At 46.8% G+C, this 20,194-nt stretch overlaps 1 protein-coding gene across 8 annotated transcripts in view; it reads left to right on the top strand.

The window, feature by feature from the left end:
* Positions 1 to 20,194, top strand: part of Agap1 (ArfGAP with GTPase domain, ankyrin repeat and PH domain 1) — a 457,719-nt gene that overhangs the window by 312,143 nt on the left and 125,382 nt on the right. For 6 of the 8 annotated variants that reach the window (XM_057751806.1, XM_057751796.1, XM_057751788.1 and 3 more), the window contains one exon: positions 8,707 to 8,865. The exons of the other annotated variants lie outside the window; for them this stretch is intronic. In XM_057751806.1, the coding sequence (XP_057607789.1) occupies positions 8,707 to 8,865 (159 nt within the window). The remainder of the gene's footprint in view (positions 1 to 8,706; positions 8,866 to 20,194) is intronic. 8 annotated transcript variants of the gene reach the window in all.

Raw genomic sequence — 20,194 nt, 5'->3', positions numbered from 1 at the left:
TCAACTTTGTAGTTCTAGACTTTTTGAATTATGAGTGTAGTCATTCTGAGAATTCAGTAGTCAGATACATTTCACTGCACTGAAGTCTAGACCAGCTTTTCTTCCTGTGAGAAACACAATATAGAAAGTACAGTAGCAGAAAGATGTACCCTACAGTAAAATAATCCCAGTCATGTCTAGTAGTGGGCATGTTGAATTGCACCTGTCTACAAAACAGGAACCATACATAGCATGCAGGGCGAGACTCCTGCACCTGAAGAAAAGGCACTGAACTTGTCCTTGGAAAAAAACAAATCCTCTTAGGCTGAAATTCTGATTGCCAAAAGGAGGGCAGCTTTCCAATGCAAATACTGGAGTGAACAGCCCCTCTCACGGCACTTAAATCATTTGTAGCTCACTTTTTACGGTAGTGTTGTGAATTATATTCTTTTCGGGCTATAATTAGAGGACGGAACAGATGGCGAAGGCCTAGCTTGGAGTGATGTGGCCGTTGGAATAGCCTCTGTTGTCCAACAGTGATTCCAATGACCCCCTATCAGCTTTGAGAGCCTGAACCTGAGATATCTTCTCTGTTTGTAGAGTGAAGGCCCCACACAGAAGTGGGCTTTTCCCCACTAGATTCTGATAGTGACAGGTTGGGATGTTGGTTTTTAAAGTTAGTATTCTACTAGGTCAGTTCCTGATCTGGCGCTCGTAGGGGTTCTTCAGGCCTTTCCTCACCCGGCATGCATGGAAGTTCCATGATATCACTGTAATAATTGAAGCAATTAATTGTTTCATCCTTATTTAATCAGTAAATCCAAAGCCAAGGATTGTTTGGGGTCACCCCCCACCCTTAGTTAAACTCTTTGGTAAAGTTCCATCCTGTTTGTGAAGATAGACAGAAATTGAATAGGTGATGAAAATGTATTTTAAAGGGACGATTGTTGATGAATGTATACTTGAACGCTGTGGAAAGCTATCTTCTCAGAGTATTTTTTTTTTTTAAATCAGAGCAAGCTATTTTTAATGTACTAAGCCTATAGCTTAAAAGAGGAAGTCTGCCTTTGATGTCATTTGGGGGATGAAAACATCCTCCTTCAATAGAAAAGCAGCATCTTTTTCACGCTCATTTGAGATCAGTTCAGGCAACATACTGATGCTCATTCAGATATAAATGCCATATTCACTTTGAAATGCAAATTGTTTAAAGAAAAATAGCATATGGTGGAGGTAAGTATCTTTTCAAATCAACTCTTACACTTTAGGGAGGTAAGTACAAGGAAAATTATTCTTTGGAGAAAGAATCGGAGCTTTTGACACGAGAAGCTTGCGCTCATCAAGAAGGGCGGCTAAACATAGGCGCATATCCATATCAAGGAAGAGGCGCTGGGGGACCCGGATTAGCATGGTAATGCCTCTGCCCCCTGCTAATCAGGCCAGCGCCAGCTGATCCCAGAAGGGGGTTTTCCAGGAAACTCCCACCCTGCGCCCAGAGCTGGCCAGGTAGCTAGTAACCCCTGGGTTTCTGGGGAATATTTGGGAGCAAGTTCTTAGATTAAAAAGCCAAAGTAGGTGCTGCAGGGGCCGTCTTGGGATGTCAGCATTCCAAGCTGTTCAGAGAAGGGTCATGCCCTCAGACTCGCTGCTGGGAAGCTTCCTCAGTTGCATCAGCCTTCGAAAACCACCAGGGCAGTGGTTCTCGTTATGTAATTTTGGGAGAAGAGTAAATGTGATTGATATAGTATTTGTGTAAAAGTGCAAAACCCAAACTGGTGAGATGGCTCAGCAGATAAGCACTGACACATGACTGACAGCTTGAGCTAGATTCCTGGGACCCATATGATTAAGAAGAGGACCAGCTCTCGGAAACTGTTCTTTGACCTCCACACGCACACTGTGGCAAAGATGCACCAAGCCCACAGACACAGAAGCAAAGATAATTATTTAATTATTTTAAAAGATTGGCAGAAATTGAAATATTCTGAACCACAGCTATATGTGCAGTTGGCCAGTGCCGCCAGCCCCAGGATCCCTCCTGTCACTGCCTCCAGCACACACACAAGGGTCGCCCCTCTGGCTTAGCATGCCATGAATAGAACATGCCCCTTGAACCCAGTCCTGACAGCCTGAGTCCTGCTTCTTGCTGTCACCTACCCCATGGTCTCTCTGCCATTCATCTTCTACCATTGGTCAATGGCTCCTCCGTTCTTGGTGTGGTATAGAGATGCTGTGGTGTCCCTTGGAAAGTGTACATAACTGTTCACATCCAGCGTGAGACTCTAAAGAGCTACCACAGTGAGCAACTTTGTGCTTTTGTGTAGACATGTTTGAATCTATCTGGGCATGTGACCTGGTGGGGGGTTAAAAGGAGAGACAAAATTTTAAGAGACATGAACTGGACTAGAACACTGTGGAGCGTTGCTTTCTGAGGAGTCAATCAAAGAGAATGGTCAGGCTGCCCTGAGGGAGCACGGTGTGTGTCCTCTGCAGGCTCCAGTCATCCGCCACCCAGGGGTAGAGGCTCCGAAATTCTACTTTGCAGTGTTTCAAAAAGGCCTTTCCAGACCTTCCAGCAGGGGGAGCTTTCCGCCCCTTATGCCCTCTCAAGACTTTTGTGTCACTGCTGTAAATGGGGGACACTGTGAGTGTGTGATCCCTTCAGGTAACCTAAATTACAGGTTTCTTAAGGACATCCATGCCTGATGCAGAGGGGCTGAATGAGATGAGACCAAGGTGTGTAAGAAGAGGTCAGTACAGGAATGGGGACAAGAACAATAGGAGTCAGGTTCAGCCTCCTTGTGCTCCAACCAGTTACATGGCGTATAAGACTTAGGAGCCAGAGCCCATGACAGCTCACCCAGAAGCAACAGTAGCCAGAGGTAGGCATTGTCACCACCTCAGCCACAGTTCTCCCAAGGAGACACAGCATATAGCATACTGTTAGAGTAAAGAACCCTAACTTCAGGATAGCCCAATCCTATAGAGTGGTCAAGCCAGCTATTCTTCCTTCACAATAGAAAGTGACATCGGGCTAGAGAGATGGCTCAGAGGTTCAGAGCACTGACTGCTCTTCCAGAGGTCCTGAGTTCAGTTCCCAGTGACCACATGGTGGCTCACAACCATCTATAATGAGATCCGTTGCCTTCATATGGCCAGCAAGCATACAGACAGACAGAACACTGTACATAATAAATAAATAAATCTTTAAAAAAAGAAAAAAGAAAGTGACATTATCATCACAGGTAGTTGAGAATTCTACTCCTCTCTGGGGAATGCACCGTCCCTGTTATCAGTTTGCTCTATAGACACCCTTGGGGGAAAAATGACACAAAGCGAGAAGGTGCTGATGACTGTACCCACAAGATGTGAAGAAAATCAAAGTTCATAGAGACCTGCCTGCCCACAGTCGCAGATGGTGCACAGAAGTGAGGTAAGACCATAGGAATGTCAGGATACAAGTGGAAAAGAAGCGGATGTCCTTGATCCAGCAGACTCAGCCCTAGGGATACCATCAGGGAGCAGAAAGCTTCTTTTTCAGGCCCTTGTTTGTGACTGGCTTGAGCTTTATGCATCAGAACCCATCACAGGTCTCTCCATCCGGAAAAGAGGAACCTACTATGGCCTCCAGTAGGTACCATCTGTGAGACTGCAAACTCCTCCACATCCCACAGACCCCAGCTTCTTATATCACCTTCCCAGACATGCCAACAAATGATACAACATGCACCCAATCTTTTAGGACACTCTGGGCATCCCCAGGGCCATGGGTTGGCATGGCTCTCAGCAGGCCATGTTCTGCTTAGAGCCAGCAGCCCCAGCTTGGGGTGTGATTGTGTCTTGCGCGTCTCCTGACGTATTTAGTTTGTGGTTGGTCCTGTTAACCATCTTGCACTTGCTGTTCTAACACTGGGTAGCAAGAGCTCAGGACATACCTTGGTCATAGCTGATACAGGTATAGGTTTCACTAACTGTATAGCAACATCAGCACCACATAGGTACAGGCTCCCCAGCCCTTCAACTTAATGATAGGGAGCAAAGGCAGCCCCTGCATCACTGCCATACTTCAACATGGCTTCGAAGGTGTCTGCGATGATGCTTATATACACTTCTTTCTTAAGTGGCTTGAGGTCAAGGTCCTTAGCTCTCAGACAGTCAGACAAAGTCATCAGCATCCTTCACAGATAAGGACTCCCGCTTCTTGGCCTAATTAATAACTCGCCAGCATGAAGTGAATTGCCATCCAATGAGAGCCCTATCCTTTGAGTGCTCAGAGAATAAAAGTATCTTAAGTACAACCACTCCTTGTGCATGTAGGTATTTGCAAAAGTGTGAGCTCCTTATGTAGTGTCATAGCCAGGTCCTGCCAGGTACTTGCCTGTGAACACTGGATATGGGGACAGTAACATTTGACCAGTTAGTGATGTTCGCTTGGGAACAGAAATAGAAGTACATGTTTTATCTTCATAGGTATATTTTAAAAAGGAAAAAAATTAGACACTGCCCTGGTCAGCTTTAACTGTCATCCCGACACAGCCTAGAACCACCTGAGAAGAGTCATCAGATAACATCAGATAACTCAAGTCATCAGATAACAGATGCCTTTATCTGCTAGAACCCTAGCTCACCCAAACCGTGGGCTGTTTGGTTGTGATTGACATTTTGAGCTGAAATCTCCCAAATGTAATTCTACTTAAGGTATAAAATCATTGTACCCAAACAAAAATGTTACCTGTGAGAACTTCATGTCATGACTCCAGGTACAGACACCCAGCTCAGAATTCTATCTTCGTAACTGTGGTCATATGTAAGTTGTGTTCCAGTCTAGTCTTGCCATTGGGTCTGAGTGTCTGGTAAAATGAGAGGGTTTCTGAGTGCCTGCTTTCTCAGAGCAGCCAGGATGGCTAGGGAGTCCTTGGCCACCTGAGGTCCTGTTTGATTCCCTGGGGGCTCCCTCCTCTAGAAGGTGAGCTTTGTGCCAAACACCAGAGCTGCCTCGCCACCCTCTTAGTACATCTAGATTGTGCTTAAATTCCATTTGACAAACAGCAGGAGGTTCGCAATTGAGAGGAGCAGTCAGGAATGCATGAGCAACCTTCGCCTGTGCTTTCTGTAGCACGTTCACTAAGAAAATCCGCCTTCATTTTCCAGCAGTTTGACATCCAACCACCAGACAAAGCACTGGCAATCCTAAGCGAGTCCTTCAGGTATCTCTATTTGAATGTTTTGCCCTGATCCTGTGAGTTCAGATGGACTTCCTATCTAGACCAAAGTTTTTCTCCAAGGCCTGTTTCCATAGACAGTGAGAAAGACTTGGAAATCCTTTACTTAGGCGGGTTTTTTTGTTTTTGTTGTTGTTGTTTGGGGGGGAGGGGTGCTGGGTTTTTTGGCAGTAATATTTATTTATTGTAATGTGATTACCCCATTCTCAAGTGCAAACTTTGCAGATGACAGTGTTAAAAATTCGGATGCCTGTCAGTTTCATTTCTGTTGCTGTGATACAGTGCCCTCACAAACAGAGTTTGTTTCAGCTCACAGCTCCAGGTTACAGTCCATCATCGCAGGAAAGTGAAGCATCTAATCACATCATACCCACAGTTAAGAGCAGAGACAGATGAGTGTGCCCAATCTTCCTATTCAGCACACTCCATGCACTGTGCTTACAATACAGGGCCCCAAAACTCTTCCCATATCAATTCAGGCAGTTAAGACAATCCCCCCACAGATGTACACTGACCACCCTTCACTAAAACTACCTTCCCAGGTGATGCTGAAGTATGTCAAATTGATGATTGAGAGCTGCCCATCACAGCATCCTTGTTAGAAAATGGACAGAGGAAACATTGGTTGTGGTGTTGAGCATTATTATCATGGACCAAAACTGGACAAATTCATTTTGAGTTTGGGCCTTGTAAACTAAAGCTGGCATAAAAACGCATGTAGGCAGAATCATCTTGACATGTTGCTAATTGGCGGGAGTCTCTGTAGGCTGGGTAGACTCAGAGGACCCGGAAGACCAAAGAGGAGGCTCTCCCATTTTCCCTGAGCATGCAGCCTATTTCATTGTTCTGAGAAGGATCTTCCTAGCCCAGGCTGGCCTGAAACTCTTTGTAGCTCAGGTTGGCCTGGTGCTCTCAGTCATCCTGTTTCTACCTGTCCAGTACTATGGTTCTCGGTGTGCCCCACCACACCCTGACTCCTGCACTGCGGTTCTCGGTGTGCCCCACCACACCCTGACTCCTGCACTTTGGTTCTCCATGTGCCCCACCACACCCTGACTCTCGCACTGTGGTTCTCGGTGTGCCCCACCGCACCCTGACTCTAACACTGCTCTTTTTCTGTCGTGTTAGCCGTGTCCCACAGCCTCTATCTTCAAGGACCTCGTGAGAGAGAAGTGGAAAAGAATCAGGGAGACTCTGGTGTAGTATGTGGTGGCTCTTCTATAAATACAGCCTAGATGGGTTTGTATGTGACCTCAGGGTGCCCAGGAAAAGTATGAGTACCAGAGCTGGTGGGAATGGTGCCAGCAGAGAAGCAGCCAGCCAGCTTAAGGCAGGTCCAGGAAACAACCTCAGAGCTGGAACCTTGATTCTCACTGCCCCCCTCCTTTGTATCCCTGCCTACTTTTTCAGTTGAGCCTCGCTCTTGAGACCCTAGAGGCAATGGACACAGCCCATGTGGGTGGCCCCAGGAGAACAGCCAGGCAGAGGTGGTACAGCAGGAACATGGCGGGCACAAGCTATCAGAGCACAGCTCTTGTTTCTTCTGAAGGGAGCCCCTCACCCACTCTGGAGGATGCTGTCTCTGTTCTATGGGAATGAGTTTACCAAGAGGCAGCTTCAGGGTGGCCTCAGAGGAGGCATGTGAAGAATCCCAGCAGCTGTGTGTAATGTCTCCTTGGTAACGGTGGCCCCTCCCAACTTCTAGGAGGAGTGGGGCAAGAGCAGGGTCTTGTTATTCATGGCACTGTCATCCAGAACATGGATCTCAGAATAGTATGGTTCCTTCCCAGGGTGTTCAGACGCTCCTAGGCCTTCAGAACATAACAGGTGAGGCAGCCTGGCCCTGAGGTTTCGACCAGAGCCCCCTCACACACATGAGCTTTACTCTTCCACGGGCTGTATCCCCAGACCGAATCAGTCTGGAGGACCCCGTGAGCACTAGCACTTGTGGTGCTCAGCTTCCGGACCGATTTACAGTGTGACCGATGGACTGGACCCGGAGTTACAATGTGACCGATGGACTGGACCCTCACAGGCGAGCCAAAGGCGAACTTCTTCCCTTAGGTGGCTCTCTTCAGGTGCTGTGTTGTAGCGGTGAGACAATCACCAGTCCAGGCTTCACTTAGCATGTGTGCTGTTCTGTTCCATGCTGCCTCTAAGAAAGGGTCTCACCGTGCCAGTGTGTGCCCGTATACATGTTCACGTTTGTGTGCCCGAGGGCATAAGAACGCAAATTCTTCCAGCCCTGTTCCTAACAGAATGAGAAGCCTGATTGTTTTTTTGTTGTTGTTTGTTTTTTTTGTTTGTTTGTTTTTGTTTTTGTTTTGTTTTTTTAAGCCCCTCGTTTTCCAGGAGAAAATCTGAAAGTAGGCCAGATTTGGGAACAGCTAATGGCCCACTCACTTAATAGCCACACCCCATGAAAACCTTCCGTTGAAACAGGTTAGAACTTCCTGGGTTCTGAACCCAGAACAACTAGGAAAATTAAAAATTAGGAAACCAGTAGCCAGGCATGGTGATGCATGCCTTCTCTGTGAATTTGAACAGCCAGGGCTATGTAGAGAGACCCTTTCTTTAAAAAAAAAAAAAAAAAAAAGCCAATATCTCCAAAGATTCACCTATCCCTGTATCCCTATCTCTCTAACAGACCCATTCGTAGGCTGTGGGCATGATTGCCTTAGCCTTAGAAAAAAAGCACCTAATTACATTTTGAGTCTAAAATTGATATGACCAATAATGTGTTTTAATGTTGAGCAACTGACTCAAATCATCAAGCCTGCAACAGAACTATCTTTCTTCATTGTCTGTGTGAGATCTGAGGCCACTGGGGTGACTTTTTTTTCTGCAGAATCTTTATAAGGTCAGGAGTCAGAGTTCCCACCTCCACCATGGCACCTCTGGAGACTTGCTATGTGCTGATCATAAGGGGTAGCTGCCCTATCAACAACGTCCCTTGGACCCAGTACTGAGCGCCCAGTGGGTGAGCCTATGTGGTGCTCTTTTTGTCCTGTGGCGGCTCTTTTGCTGGACTCACTGGTTCTCTTGTCTTTATTTATTTATTTATTTATTTATTTATTTATTTATTTATTTATTTATTTATTTGGATTTTTCGAGACAGGGTTTCTCCGTAGCTTTTGGTTCCTGTCCTGGAACTAGCTCTTGTAGACCAGGCTGGCCTCGAACTCACAGAGATCCGCCTGCCTCTGCCTCCCGAGTGCTGGGATTAAAGGCGTGCGCCACCGCCCGGCTCTCTTGTCTTTAGAGATTGTAGCAGGGCCACTCATCTTTGTAACCGTTCTGTGGGCAGTGTCTGCAGCTTCCTTCCCCGTGGCTCAGCGGGGCACCATTGGCGTTCACAGCCCCCTTTTCTTCCTCATGATCTTATGCTTCACGATGCACAAAGGTCAGGTACCAGTGTGTGCCAGCGTGAAGCCCCCTAGACGAGGTCGTGCTGACTTGTGGTCTGCAGTCCGTCGTGGTGTTCATCTGACTTGTTTATTCCTAGGGAATGTCACTAGTACGTCTGGGTCTCAGATGGCAAGCGGCATCAGCCTGGTCTCCTTCAACAGCCGACCCGATGGCATGCACCAGCGCTCCTACTCAGTCTCCAGTGCCGACCAGTGGAGTGACGCTACAGTCATTGCAAACTCAGCCATCAGCAGTGGTAAGAGGGGGCGCAGACCGAGGCCATCGCCAGGTCCTCTGTGAAAGCCAGGGGCTGGGCTTAGTGCCCAGGGCATCCATGCTCCACGGGGAGCATGGTGCCATGGGGCTGCTCTGACAGTGGCACACATGTCTCACCAGTCATCTGTGAGCATCTTGTCCTTGATCTCCTGTCTCATGCACATCCCATCAGTCATCTGTCCTCTGCTCAGGGCATAGACCTTGAATCCTCTTCACTGGTCAGCTTTGGAAGTTGAGGCTGAGGAGGGGACAAGTATCTTACCTGTGGTTATGCAACAGAGACATGGTGAAGTTGAAGGGGATGCCAGGTGTCTCGTACCAGTCTTCTGCCCTCCGCGGATGGTGAGCATCTTGCCATTTGCACATAGTTCGTACTGTCCGGTCTGTTCATTCTGCCTCTTAGTCTTCCAAGATTCCTGGTGCAGCTTCTGAGTTCTGGGGAATTCCCTCTGCCATCATCTCTCCTAGATTTCCATAGTTTGTGACAAGTGTGGCTGCTTCTTGGGGGACAGATGTGGCACCCTGGAAACTGCCTTTTGACGTATGCGTCACAACATGAATTATGCACCATGCCCCGTGCACTGGCTGGTGCAGCTTGCTTTGCCTGTGGCATTCTGTCTGTGGCCTGTTCACCGGTATTTAAGGGAATTCCCACTGTTGTATGTAATCTATCAGACAGGGTTTGAGAGTCATTTTAGCATAATTTGTTCTAATTAAAAGATTCCACGTCAGGTCTTCCCTGTGGACCCACCAGCTGCTGCTACAGGACGCTTGCTTTGGGTAAACACCGTCTTCTGATTGTTCCACAGTGTTCCAGCAGACGGGGCCAAGCAAATGCTTCCGAGCTAGCCTGCACAAATGAAGGAGAGAAATGGGGTCAGGAAAGGTGATCTGAACCAAGGACTATCTGTTTCCAGGAATTGGCTAGAAGGACAGGAGCCCAGACTGTTCCCAAACACTCGGGGGTACCATGTAGTCTCTCCCTCTGGTTAGTAACATTCCACCTTTAGTGTGCAGATCCATCAGGGGCCAGCCTCAACCCACACCATTTTTAAGGAACACAGAAGCACAGAATCCTATGGGACAGTTAAGTAAAACGTGTGTTTAAGTGCATTACAAGACCTCTTATCACCAGACATTGCCCTTCTGTCCTTCATGGCAGTAACCAAAGAGACGAGCGTGAGGACTTTCCGTCATGTTTTTCCTTTCACAGGGTTGATACAAGACCTTCCTTTGTATAATCACTTTATCCACCAACTCACCTAACCCCCCCCACACACACACACAAACCACATGTCTCTGGTCTGTATATCAGGAGTACCAGGAACTTGCCACTTGGCAGCAGCGCAGGCAGGGCCCAAGAGCATTAGACTTGACCTCCACCAGCAGAGTGAAGGGCTTATCTTCTGGCCCAGCACTAGAAGTCTGTTTGCTCTGCCCTCCTGTCCACCCTAAATTAAGATTTCAGCTTCAGAGAACTTTTCCATCTTTCCCCTTTGACATACAGGTACCCCTGGGGCTTCTGCCTCTAAGCAGCGACGAGCAACTCGTAATTAGATAGATGACTTTGTAGTGGGTAAAACTGGAGGAAGGAGGCTCTGGCTAAATTAAGAGGAGAAGGCAAGAGGAACCCATTCTGTGAGATGGAATGCCCCACTGCTTTATGGCTATTACTGTTGTAGAGCTTTACATTAAATACCTGAGGTTTAAAATTAAACGTCTAATATAATTTGGCATTGCTAACGTGAGCCCGGCATCTGCCCTCAGAGAAAATCCAGACAGCTCTGTTCAGGGTTTCAAATTGCTGTCTGCTGGCTTGCGAGCAACACTGGGGATTGGATCCCTCTTCCACTAAGTACCACATGCTGCGCCGTGTAATTTTTTAAACGCTGAGTATATTCGTCTTGCACTTCTGCACTGAAAAAGGCTGTTCCAGTAGTACATGAAAAATTAATTTTTTTACATTTTTCCTCACTCTCCTAAGTGTTTGACAGAAGTAATTTTTGCAGCAAGAGAGAATAAAAAACTGGTGGCTGTAAATTCCTGTCCTGGAACCTCTTGTGTAGACTTTTTATGGACCCAGAATTGATCTACATGTCAGATCCTGTTGTGGTCTCAACTGTTTATCACCGTAATGGCAGTAGTGAGCCCGGGAACACCAACTTATAATCCTGGGTGAAAGAAATTGGTGTTTGCAGTCAATGAAGAGGAGCTTAGCATTATTGATAGATTCAGAACAATTATCTCTGCAGCTGCTATTGGCTGAGGGTTTCCTCAACCCTTACTAGAAGCCCATTATTTTTTATTTTTTATTTATCATCTTCTTACAAGTAATTTTCTCTGGAAGTGTTAGAAGTGAGTGTTCCTGCTGCAAGCAGGGGGCCCTGGAGGGCCATCTATAGCAAACTTGGTTGTCATAGCACATGTCAAGGCAAGATGTTTTTTTAGATGCATCACCTCTGTGCCAAGGGCAAGAACCAATGTCAAGGCCCCTGTGAATTAGTCTTGTTCGAAGTGTCTGACCCTGTATGCCACTCCCCCAACACTGCCATAAATACCCATATCCATACCATCCCTTACAAGTGCTGTGCCAGCCCTGGCTAATAGCCTCAGCAGTGGCCGTTGCTGTGGCGGTGGCACCCTCACCCTTCCTCCCCGACTGTCAGGGTGTTCTGAGAGCACCACCCTTCCACAGATGGCTTCAGTCTAACAATTTATCTTCTGCCTCAGTGAATAGCTGCCATGGTGAATACATTTTTCCATATAACTTTTCAGCTCTCTGCAGTCTCCCTTCAGGCTCCTGGGCTCATGCAGCTTTGGCAATGTTGAGCACAAACACCATTTGGGCTTTCGTGTTTCTGCAGAGAAGTCATACCTGACGTCTGTGTATGTGTATTTGTACCTGCGTGCCTGCATGATTGGGGTGGGGTGGGCCTCCAGTCAATTGTATGCCTTTCTGCTAGGAGCTATTATTATTAGTCAGTGGGTTCTGATGAGGAAGTGCTTAAGTTTTGCTAATTTTCAGGTATTTTTCCCATTATGCAAATGTTGTGCATGGCTATTTTAATGCACCATTTCTCTAGTGATCATCTGCACTTTGTTTTGTTGTTATCTTATGCTGCACCCATCCAAGAAAGATCAGCAACCCTGCATTTGATAACAGAAGGGCTCCAGCAATCATGCTGTCTCTGTGGATTAGGACTAAAACTTCAGTGTCTTTGTTTTAATTTGATGGTTTGGGGTATTTGTTTGGGAAGCTTTGTTGTTAGTTTTATCTATGGGTATTATACTGGCAATTTTAGGACCTGACCAGAAGGTGGCAGTAGTGTGACACTGCTTGGCTTTGACCAAGTTGTTAGCTTATGCAACTTTAATTTCGATGGAGGGTTAGACCATGTTTCATGCCTCCTATCTTGTCATTCATTTCCTGAAAACCATGACACACCAAGACCACACCCTTAATAAGTATTCACATTCACACAGGTCTTTCTTACATTCTTTTCCTTCTGTGATTTTGTTTTCTAAAACAGGACTTCCAAGGAGAATTAAGATATAGTATCATACACATTACCTGTCTCTTTTTTTATAGTGCTTACTTTTTTAGGGGACTGTATGATGGAAGAGAGAGATGTTTGCTCTTTACCCATGGATCTTGAACACCCATCTGTCAGTCCCTCCCAAAGCTTCTTGCACTGGAGAACCATCCCCTGGTTAGTCAACCTTCGGCCCCTGTGCTCTCACATCTCAAAGGCTGACACTCCTGTCTCAGCCCCTGCAGAGCAGGGGTCTGCTCCGTACACCATGCTAGGCGGCCTCATTAGGAGGATGGCCCAGGCTCCCTTCTCTGCATGTGGTCTGAGAAAAAGCAGGAGCTTCCTGGGTAGCCAGTCACAGGGGGAAGGTGGATTTCTTTCCCTCCTGATCAGAATGCTGAGTAACTTTGTACTCTGCCTCCTTAGTTCCTGGCTATCAGCTATTTCCAGCAGTAGCTACTGACCCAGGAGAAGTAGGACAGCCACATAGCACCCCAGTTACCAGGACAGGGAGCACTGACTTTGATGCCTAAAGGCCAACAGGCCTCTCAATACCACCAGACAAAAGTCTAGGGATGTTTGACACAGATAGCCCATGTCATGGGTCATTATAGACCCCATGTTCAGAGTCTTCTAGATCACTGGTTCTTTCCCAGAGGTGATTTGAGTCCCCTAGGGAATAGTCATCGATACCTGGAGGTATTTTTGATAGTAACAATGGTTCAAGAAGGGGGATCTGGTAGGTAATAACCAGGATGGGGGTAAGTACCCCACCCACTGAAGAGTTTCGTGAGCAGGGTTAGCTGAGTCGCATAGCAGTAGCAGCAAGGCCTGGTCTGCTGATACAGCCTAAGGTCGAGAGAGTCACTGCAGGGCCTTGTCTGCAATCTTGAGTTCTACACAGCTTCTCCCACTGCTGCCGCAGCAGAAATGGTGACATCATGAGCTCAGTGGCAATCTGGTTGCCACTACCGGTGGACGCAGCTTGACATTCATTAAATAGTTACTGCTTGACAAGGTCTGTCTTAGTTATGGTTGCTGTTGCTGTGATGAAGCACCATGACCAAAGTCAGCTTGGAGAAGAAGGTGTTCATTTGGCTTACGTATCCTGAGTCACAGTCCATCAAGTGAAGCCAAGACGGGAACTCAGACAGGGCAGGAACTTGGGGAACTAGCCTAACCAATGCGGAGCACATCGGGCTGAGCTAACATCCCAAGGATGCTGTACGAGGTGGGGAAACCACTGTGCCGAGGGTTGGGAAGACCCTGCAGCAAGGAGAGGGCTGGGCAGCCTGTGGCTGTTGGTATTGTTGCAAAGAACAGAGGGGATGGGCCGTGGCCCTTACCTAATCCTCAGTCTCCAGGCTTGAACTGAAAACGGCTCAGATGGTAGAGCTAAAGGACTAGATCCATGTTCAACAAGCCTCCTGTACGAACAGCTGAAAGGGGGCACCAAGCCCTGAGGGTCGGGAGCAGGAGTTAAGCACAGCTTGTCTGCAGGATGACACCAGGCCCTCTCTGCTCCTTTGTGGAGTTACATTTTCAGGAAGATGTTGGCAAACTGGGACGTATTGAGAACATAAAGCAGGAGGCAGGGCAGGCTCAGAAACTGTCTTCTGTTGATAGGACGGTGGAAGATGGAGGCTGGAGGTCACACGGTGGCAGCAACTTTCTCCTTGCCCTTGCCTCGGAAGCTCTAACCTTTCTGTTCTACAAAATGGTTCTCAGTCTTGGATTGCCCTCTTGGATGCTTTTAAAAAACACTCAAGTCTGTGGGCCCTACCTGTAATGGAACATTTGGAAAACAGAGACAGGAAGATTGGTAAGAGTTTAAGACCAATGTGGGCTGTATAGTGAGTTCCATGCCAACTTGTGCCACTAAGTGAGTACCAATCTCTAAATACATAAACAGCAATTTCTGGGACAACCATTAGAGATTGGATTCATGTGGGTTGAGATAGACCAAAAGAATCGCAATGTTCCCCAGTGTTTTCAAATGTGTAGCCACTTGAGCAGCCTCAGTGTGGCAAGAATGTCAGCTGAGCGCCAGCAATTGTCTGCTCCTTCCTTACTAAGGCTGCAGGGTGGCCATCCATCTCCCTCTTGCAGCTGGGACTTCCTTCCATCGCGGGACTGTGACTGAGCCCTGAAACCTTTTTCCCCTGAATGACTCTGTCCGCAAGGAAAGGGAGCTAAGACACTGAGTCATGAGGACAGTCAGAGGCCAGTTCGGTGGAGATCTGTCTATGTGGTGTCACTTAGCAGCTCTTGCCATTATGTCCCACAAGTGCTTGTTGACCATTTGCTGTGCCACCTCACCACCCTGGGCCTGGATGTGAAGTAGAAGCCTTACAATTCCAGAGTCTCTCCAGGTTGGAGAGCGACAGATAATCGATGAGAAAACAAATTGAAATGTATTTGTCAAGTGGAGAGAAAGTGGGAGGAGGAGAAGAGATGTCTTCATGATCGGGCCTTCCCGCACGATCTCACACTCAGGTTACTATGCTTCTACTGGCCACAAACAGCATTCGTTCACTCAGCAGATCCGGACTACCCTCCGACCTGGTGCCTTTGCTTGAATCCTATACCAATCAGACATATACACAGAGAAACCATGCATCTATACTGAACAGGTGCAGACATGTCACTGTCCTGAAGCAGTACCCATGTACTCGGCATCTGTGCTGGTCAGGGTATTGAATAGTCTGGAGAATGTGTATGAGTTCCTTCCATATGAGAGACATCCATTGCTTTTGGTATCCCAGAGGGTCCTGGGCCAGTCCCTTGGAGATACGAAGGGATGATTAGAGCAGTAAGCCCTTCCTCATGAACAGTGGGGCCCTGGCACACATTGGTAGTAGTTCCCAAGAAGAGAGATGTACCACATGGATCTCTTTAGGCTGAGAGCATGTGGTATATACATAAGGAGGGCATGTGGTGACTGAGACGTGGCACAAGGCATCCTTGGAGCTCAGTGGGTGGACATCAGGGCAACAGGTGGAGGTGAGGCACAGAAAGACTACAAAATGGGTCATGACGTGGCAGTAATGTGCCCAGATGACTCCCAAAGGGACTGTGCTGGGATTTTTAAGTCGGTCAGGATCCACGTGAGTTATATGAAGAGTGACAGACAGGGGCAGGAACAGCAAGGCAGTTTGTCTCATCTCCCATCATCTCCTGGGACTTTAGGTCCAGCACCACCACCACACACAGTCCCTGCTTTATAGCTGTCTTATAATGAAACACTATGGCCAAAGCAACTTAGGGCTGAAAAGGGTCATTTGGCTTATACTTCTTTGTCGTTTTTTATTATTAAAGGAAGTCACACAGGGCAAGAACCTGAAAGCAGGGGCCAGTGGAGAGGCCCTGGAGGGGTGCTGCTTACTGGCCTGCTCCATCCTGCTTGCTTACAGAACCCAGGACCATGGTGATACACGATGGGCTGTGCCCATCCACATCAACCACTAAGAAAATGCTCTACAGGCTTGCTACAGCCTGATCTCATGGAGGTATTTTCTCAGTTAAAGTTCCTCTTCTCAAACAACTCTAGCTTGTGTTGACGCAAAGTTTGCCAACACAGGGACCGTTTTTCACTACCCTAACACAGCACTGTATTTTAGTTGCTTCAATTCTTAAGCTTAACTCCAGAACTTTATGAAATTATTTAGCTGGGTTTGTTGTTGTTGTTTGGGGCCCTTACATTTTCAGTTACAATTTTTTGTTTTGTTTTTTGTCTTTAGTTTAAGGTAGACTACTTCAGCGTCCATTATAGTTTGGCGGGAAAGCATAAATGACATCTTGAGTGTGTGTATTATTTCTTCAACTTTAAAGAAGACTGAATGATCTTCCATGCATTTCTGACAAGACTTTGTCCCATAGTTGAGTGCCATTCTTAGGCCTAGAAAATACTCCCTTGGAATTTCTGTGGTTTGGTCAGAAATTCAGTCTGGCAGTCCAGCAATATGAAAAACTGTAATGCTACCATCGCCTGCAGTCATCAACAGTTGGCATAATTTAGGTCTTGTGCCTTCGTGTGAGAGTGTAGATGCGTCTGTTGTGTGTGGAGGCCAGGGTCAGCCTCATGTGTTGTTCCTGAGGACACCATCTACCTTGTATTTTGAGATAGAGGGTCTGACTTTTGCTTGGAATGTGCCAGTTTGGCTAGGTTGGCCAGCAAATGTCTCTGCCTCCCTGTCTTAAGTTACTCTTCTATTGCTGAGATAAACCACCACAACCAAGGCATGTTATAGCAGAAAGTGTTTATTTGGCTTGCAGTTCTGGAGTGGTAACCATCCATAATGGCAGGAGCAGCTAAGAGCTCATGTCTCTGAACTGTAGAGAGTATTTACTGGGAATGCCCTATCTGACTTTTTGAAATTTCAAAGACCACCCCTAGTGACATGCTTCCTCAAACAACTCCATACCTCTTAAGTCTTCAGAAACAGGGATGCCTAAGACATATGGGAGAATATCTTACACAAACCACCGTAGTCCACAGAGCTACAAGTTTTTTGGTTTTTCAGGGTCTTTGGGGGGGGCGGTTAATGTTTATGGGTGTTTTCCTTGAGTGTATGTCTCTGTGTTCCTGGTACCCACAGAGGCCAGAGGATGTTGTTGGATGGATACCTTGGATTGGAATTAAAGACAGTTGTGAGCTGTCATATGACTGTTGGGAATTGAACCTGTATCCTCTAGAAGACTGGCCAGCACTCTTAACTACCAAGACATCTGTCCAGCCCCAAATTCTGGAATTTCAAGTGCACACCACCACACTTGGATTTTTTTTTTTTTAACATGGTTTCATAGTCTTGAACCTAGGTCTTCACACTTGCATGGCTAACACTTTACCAACCAGGCTATCGCTACAGCCCATGGTAGGTCAGATCATTCTCAGGCTTTCCTTGCCTCCTGTGTAAGAAGTTGTAAATGTGTAGAGACCTAAAGGGCATTTAAGAAAATAAGGCATGAAGAAGTGTCAATAAAAGCGAGCCCTGAGAAAGGACAGTTAGAAAAACCTCCTCAAATGGCTGTGAGGACATGGACTCACAGAGACAGAGGATGGCTGGCACCGTACATTTCTCCATTCGTGTTTATATTCTGTAGTTTTGCATCTTTAAGCTTCTGTCAATGGGTGTATCTTATGTTAAATCTCTGCCTGATTATCTGACAGATAAGATTATTAACAGAAAGTGTTATTAATATTAATTACACAATGATACTAAAAATTTTATATCACAGAAGCAGATGGTTATTTAAAATGAGTTTAAGTTTTAGCCTTTTTATGAAGAAGCATTTAAACATATTTAGTTATAAATGCTATTTTAATTGATACATTATTTCTACAGTGGGGATTTTAAAATCTTATTGCGGTTGCAGGGAAGTGTTTCTATGTATATTTCAATCTCTTAAAGCTTGCACTTACTTGCAGAAAAGCAATCATAATGCCATTTCAAGACAGAGTGGGAGAGGGCTTAATAAAAGCATATCCCCATGATTTTCACAGTTGCTTATAGTTCTGAGAATCCGGCACCGATGTGTGAACAGCTGTCCAAAGCATTCGTCATGTTCACAGTGCTCTGGGTTATCTTTTCTAGGTGGGCATGCTATTTATTTTTTACTGTTTCTCAGTCCTTTTCTTGATTCAGCACATAGCCGAGGTAAGCGTAGCACTTGGGAAGTATTTTCCTACAGATGGAGCAAAATCCCTTCATAAGCATCAACATGTGAAGCTTAATTTCTCAAGGCTGGAAATTCAGCTTTAACCTAGCCCAGCGGCCGGCCCTTCGTTTGACAGCAAGCATTGTATTAATGGCAACTGGTGAAGTAAGCATCACCCCGCCCCTAGCCACAGCCTCAGGGCCTTCTCCAGCATGTTAGCTGACTGGAGTCCAGAGGTTTGTTTCTGCAAGTGATCGGATGTGTCTTCAGTTATAAGCAAACTCATACTTGCATGGATAGTGTCATTGATATGTCTCCCAAGAAAAGTATTAAAGTATAATCTATAATTATATATACATATAATCATAGCACAGCAAAATGCGTGGTCACAGACACTGATAGAGTTCAGCATAGAATGAAATGTTCAACCACGCCTCATCTCCTGCTGTGTCCCCTTATCTCCCAGATCTTACTCTTAGCAGGGGAGCAGATGCAACTGGAATCCCACATACGTCTGGGGCTGAACATGCCCAGTAGGTTACACTTAGGTGCCCACTTTCCATATAGAGCCTGTGAGTCCTGTACTCTTGGCACTATCAGCAATTTGTGTTTTCATTTCCTCTGCTACTCATAAGTAAGAAACAAATACAACAAGTCATTCCAGTGGCCTAAATCCTCTTAGATGAACCAGCAAAAGCTGGCTGCTGGCTGCTCCTAATGCACAGATTAATTCATTGAGTTCCTTGACAATCACAGCTCCCAGGTTCAGGGTCTCTGTTTCTGAGGAGTAGAAAGTTCTACTGGGAAAGAGAAAAGTTAGTGAGGTCTTTGCCCAGGAGAAGGTGTCCTGGGGTCTGGAAGTAGAAAGACCACTTGAAGGCTGAGGCTGTAGCTTGGTGAGAGCACTTGGCTCATGTGGGGGAGACCCTGGGTTCAGTCCCCACTGCCACAAAGGTGAGGAATTGGATGAAAGAATGTACACCTATTGCCTCCTTTTCTGTAGCCCTGATCCAACTGGGGAGACACTAAGAATAGCCATGAAGCTGTTTCCTGGGAAAGTGGGGTGTTTTGCTAGTAAGGGCCTGCCTGGCTGTGTGAGTACCTCAGTTCCTTGTCACACTGCTGTCATCAAATGCATGGCAAGAGCTGCTGAAGGAAGAAAGGGTTTAGCTGGCTCACGGATACGTGGTACAGCCTTCACTGCGGGGAGACAGTGGCTCACAGATGCGTGGTTCAGCCATCACTGCGGGGAGACAGTGGCTCACAGATGCGTGGTTCAGCCTTCACTGCGGGGAGACAGTGGCTCACAGATGTGTGGTTCAGCCATCACTGCAGGGAGACAGTGGCTCACAGATGCGTGGTTCAGCCATCACTGCGGGGAGACAGTGGCTCACAGATGCGTGGTTCAGCCTTCACTGCGGGGAGACAGTGGCTCACAGATGCATGGTACGGCCATCACTGCGGGAAGACAGTGGCTCACAGATGCGTGGTTCAGCCATCACTGCGGGGAGACAGTGGCTCACAGATGCGTGGTTCAGCCTTCACTGCGGGGAGACAGTGGCTCACAGATGCGTGGTTCAGCCATCACTGCAGGGAGACAGTGGCTGGAGTGGAGACAGCTGGTCACATGGCGTCTGCAGTGAGGGAGCAGAGAAATGACTGCTGCTTGGTCACCTCTAACTCAGTCCCAGACCCTCACTGTGTGGGGCAATGCTGCCTACATTTAGGTTGTCTCTTCCCACGACTGCCTGATCTAGAAGCAATGTTACAGTCATGTCCAGAGGCCTATCTTCTGGGTGATCCTAAATTGTGTCAACTAGACAGTATTAATCATCATGATGAGGTCTGTGCTGGAGTTTGAGCACTCAGAAGATACAGTGGACAGCTACGTCTGGTCTGGATGGTAGTCCTGGTGCACCTGAATGAGTTCGGAGTAAGAAATCCCTGGTACCTGACCCAGATTACTAACCTGGGGAATGCTTTCTCACCTGGTGATAACTGAGCTTCCTTCTGCTCATCAAGACCACTATAGTTATCAATCAACAGGACCCTGGGAAAACCAAACTAGAGGATGTCCCAGGTGTGCAGGCAGGTATGAATAGAAAAAGAGAAAATGAG

This window comes from Chionomys nivalis, chromosome 2, assembly GCF_950005125.1.
Source record: "Chionomys nivalis chromosome 2, mChiNiv1.1, whole genome shotgun sequence".
Lineage (NCBI taxonomy): Eukaryota > Metazoa > Chordata > Mammalia > Rodentia > Cricetidae > Chionomys > Chionomys nivalis.
The sequence above is the reverse complement of the archived record's forward strand: the minus strand, read 5'-3'. Positions and strand labels throughout refer to the sequence as shown.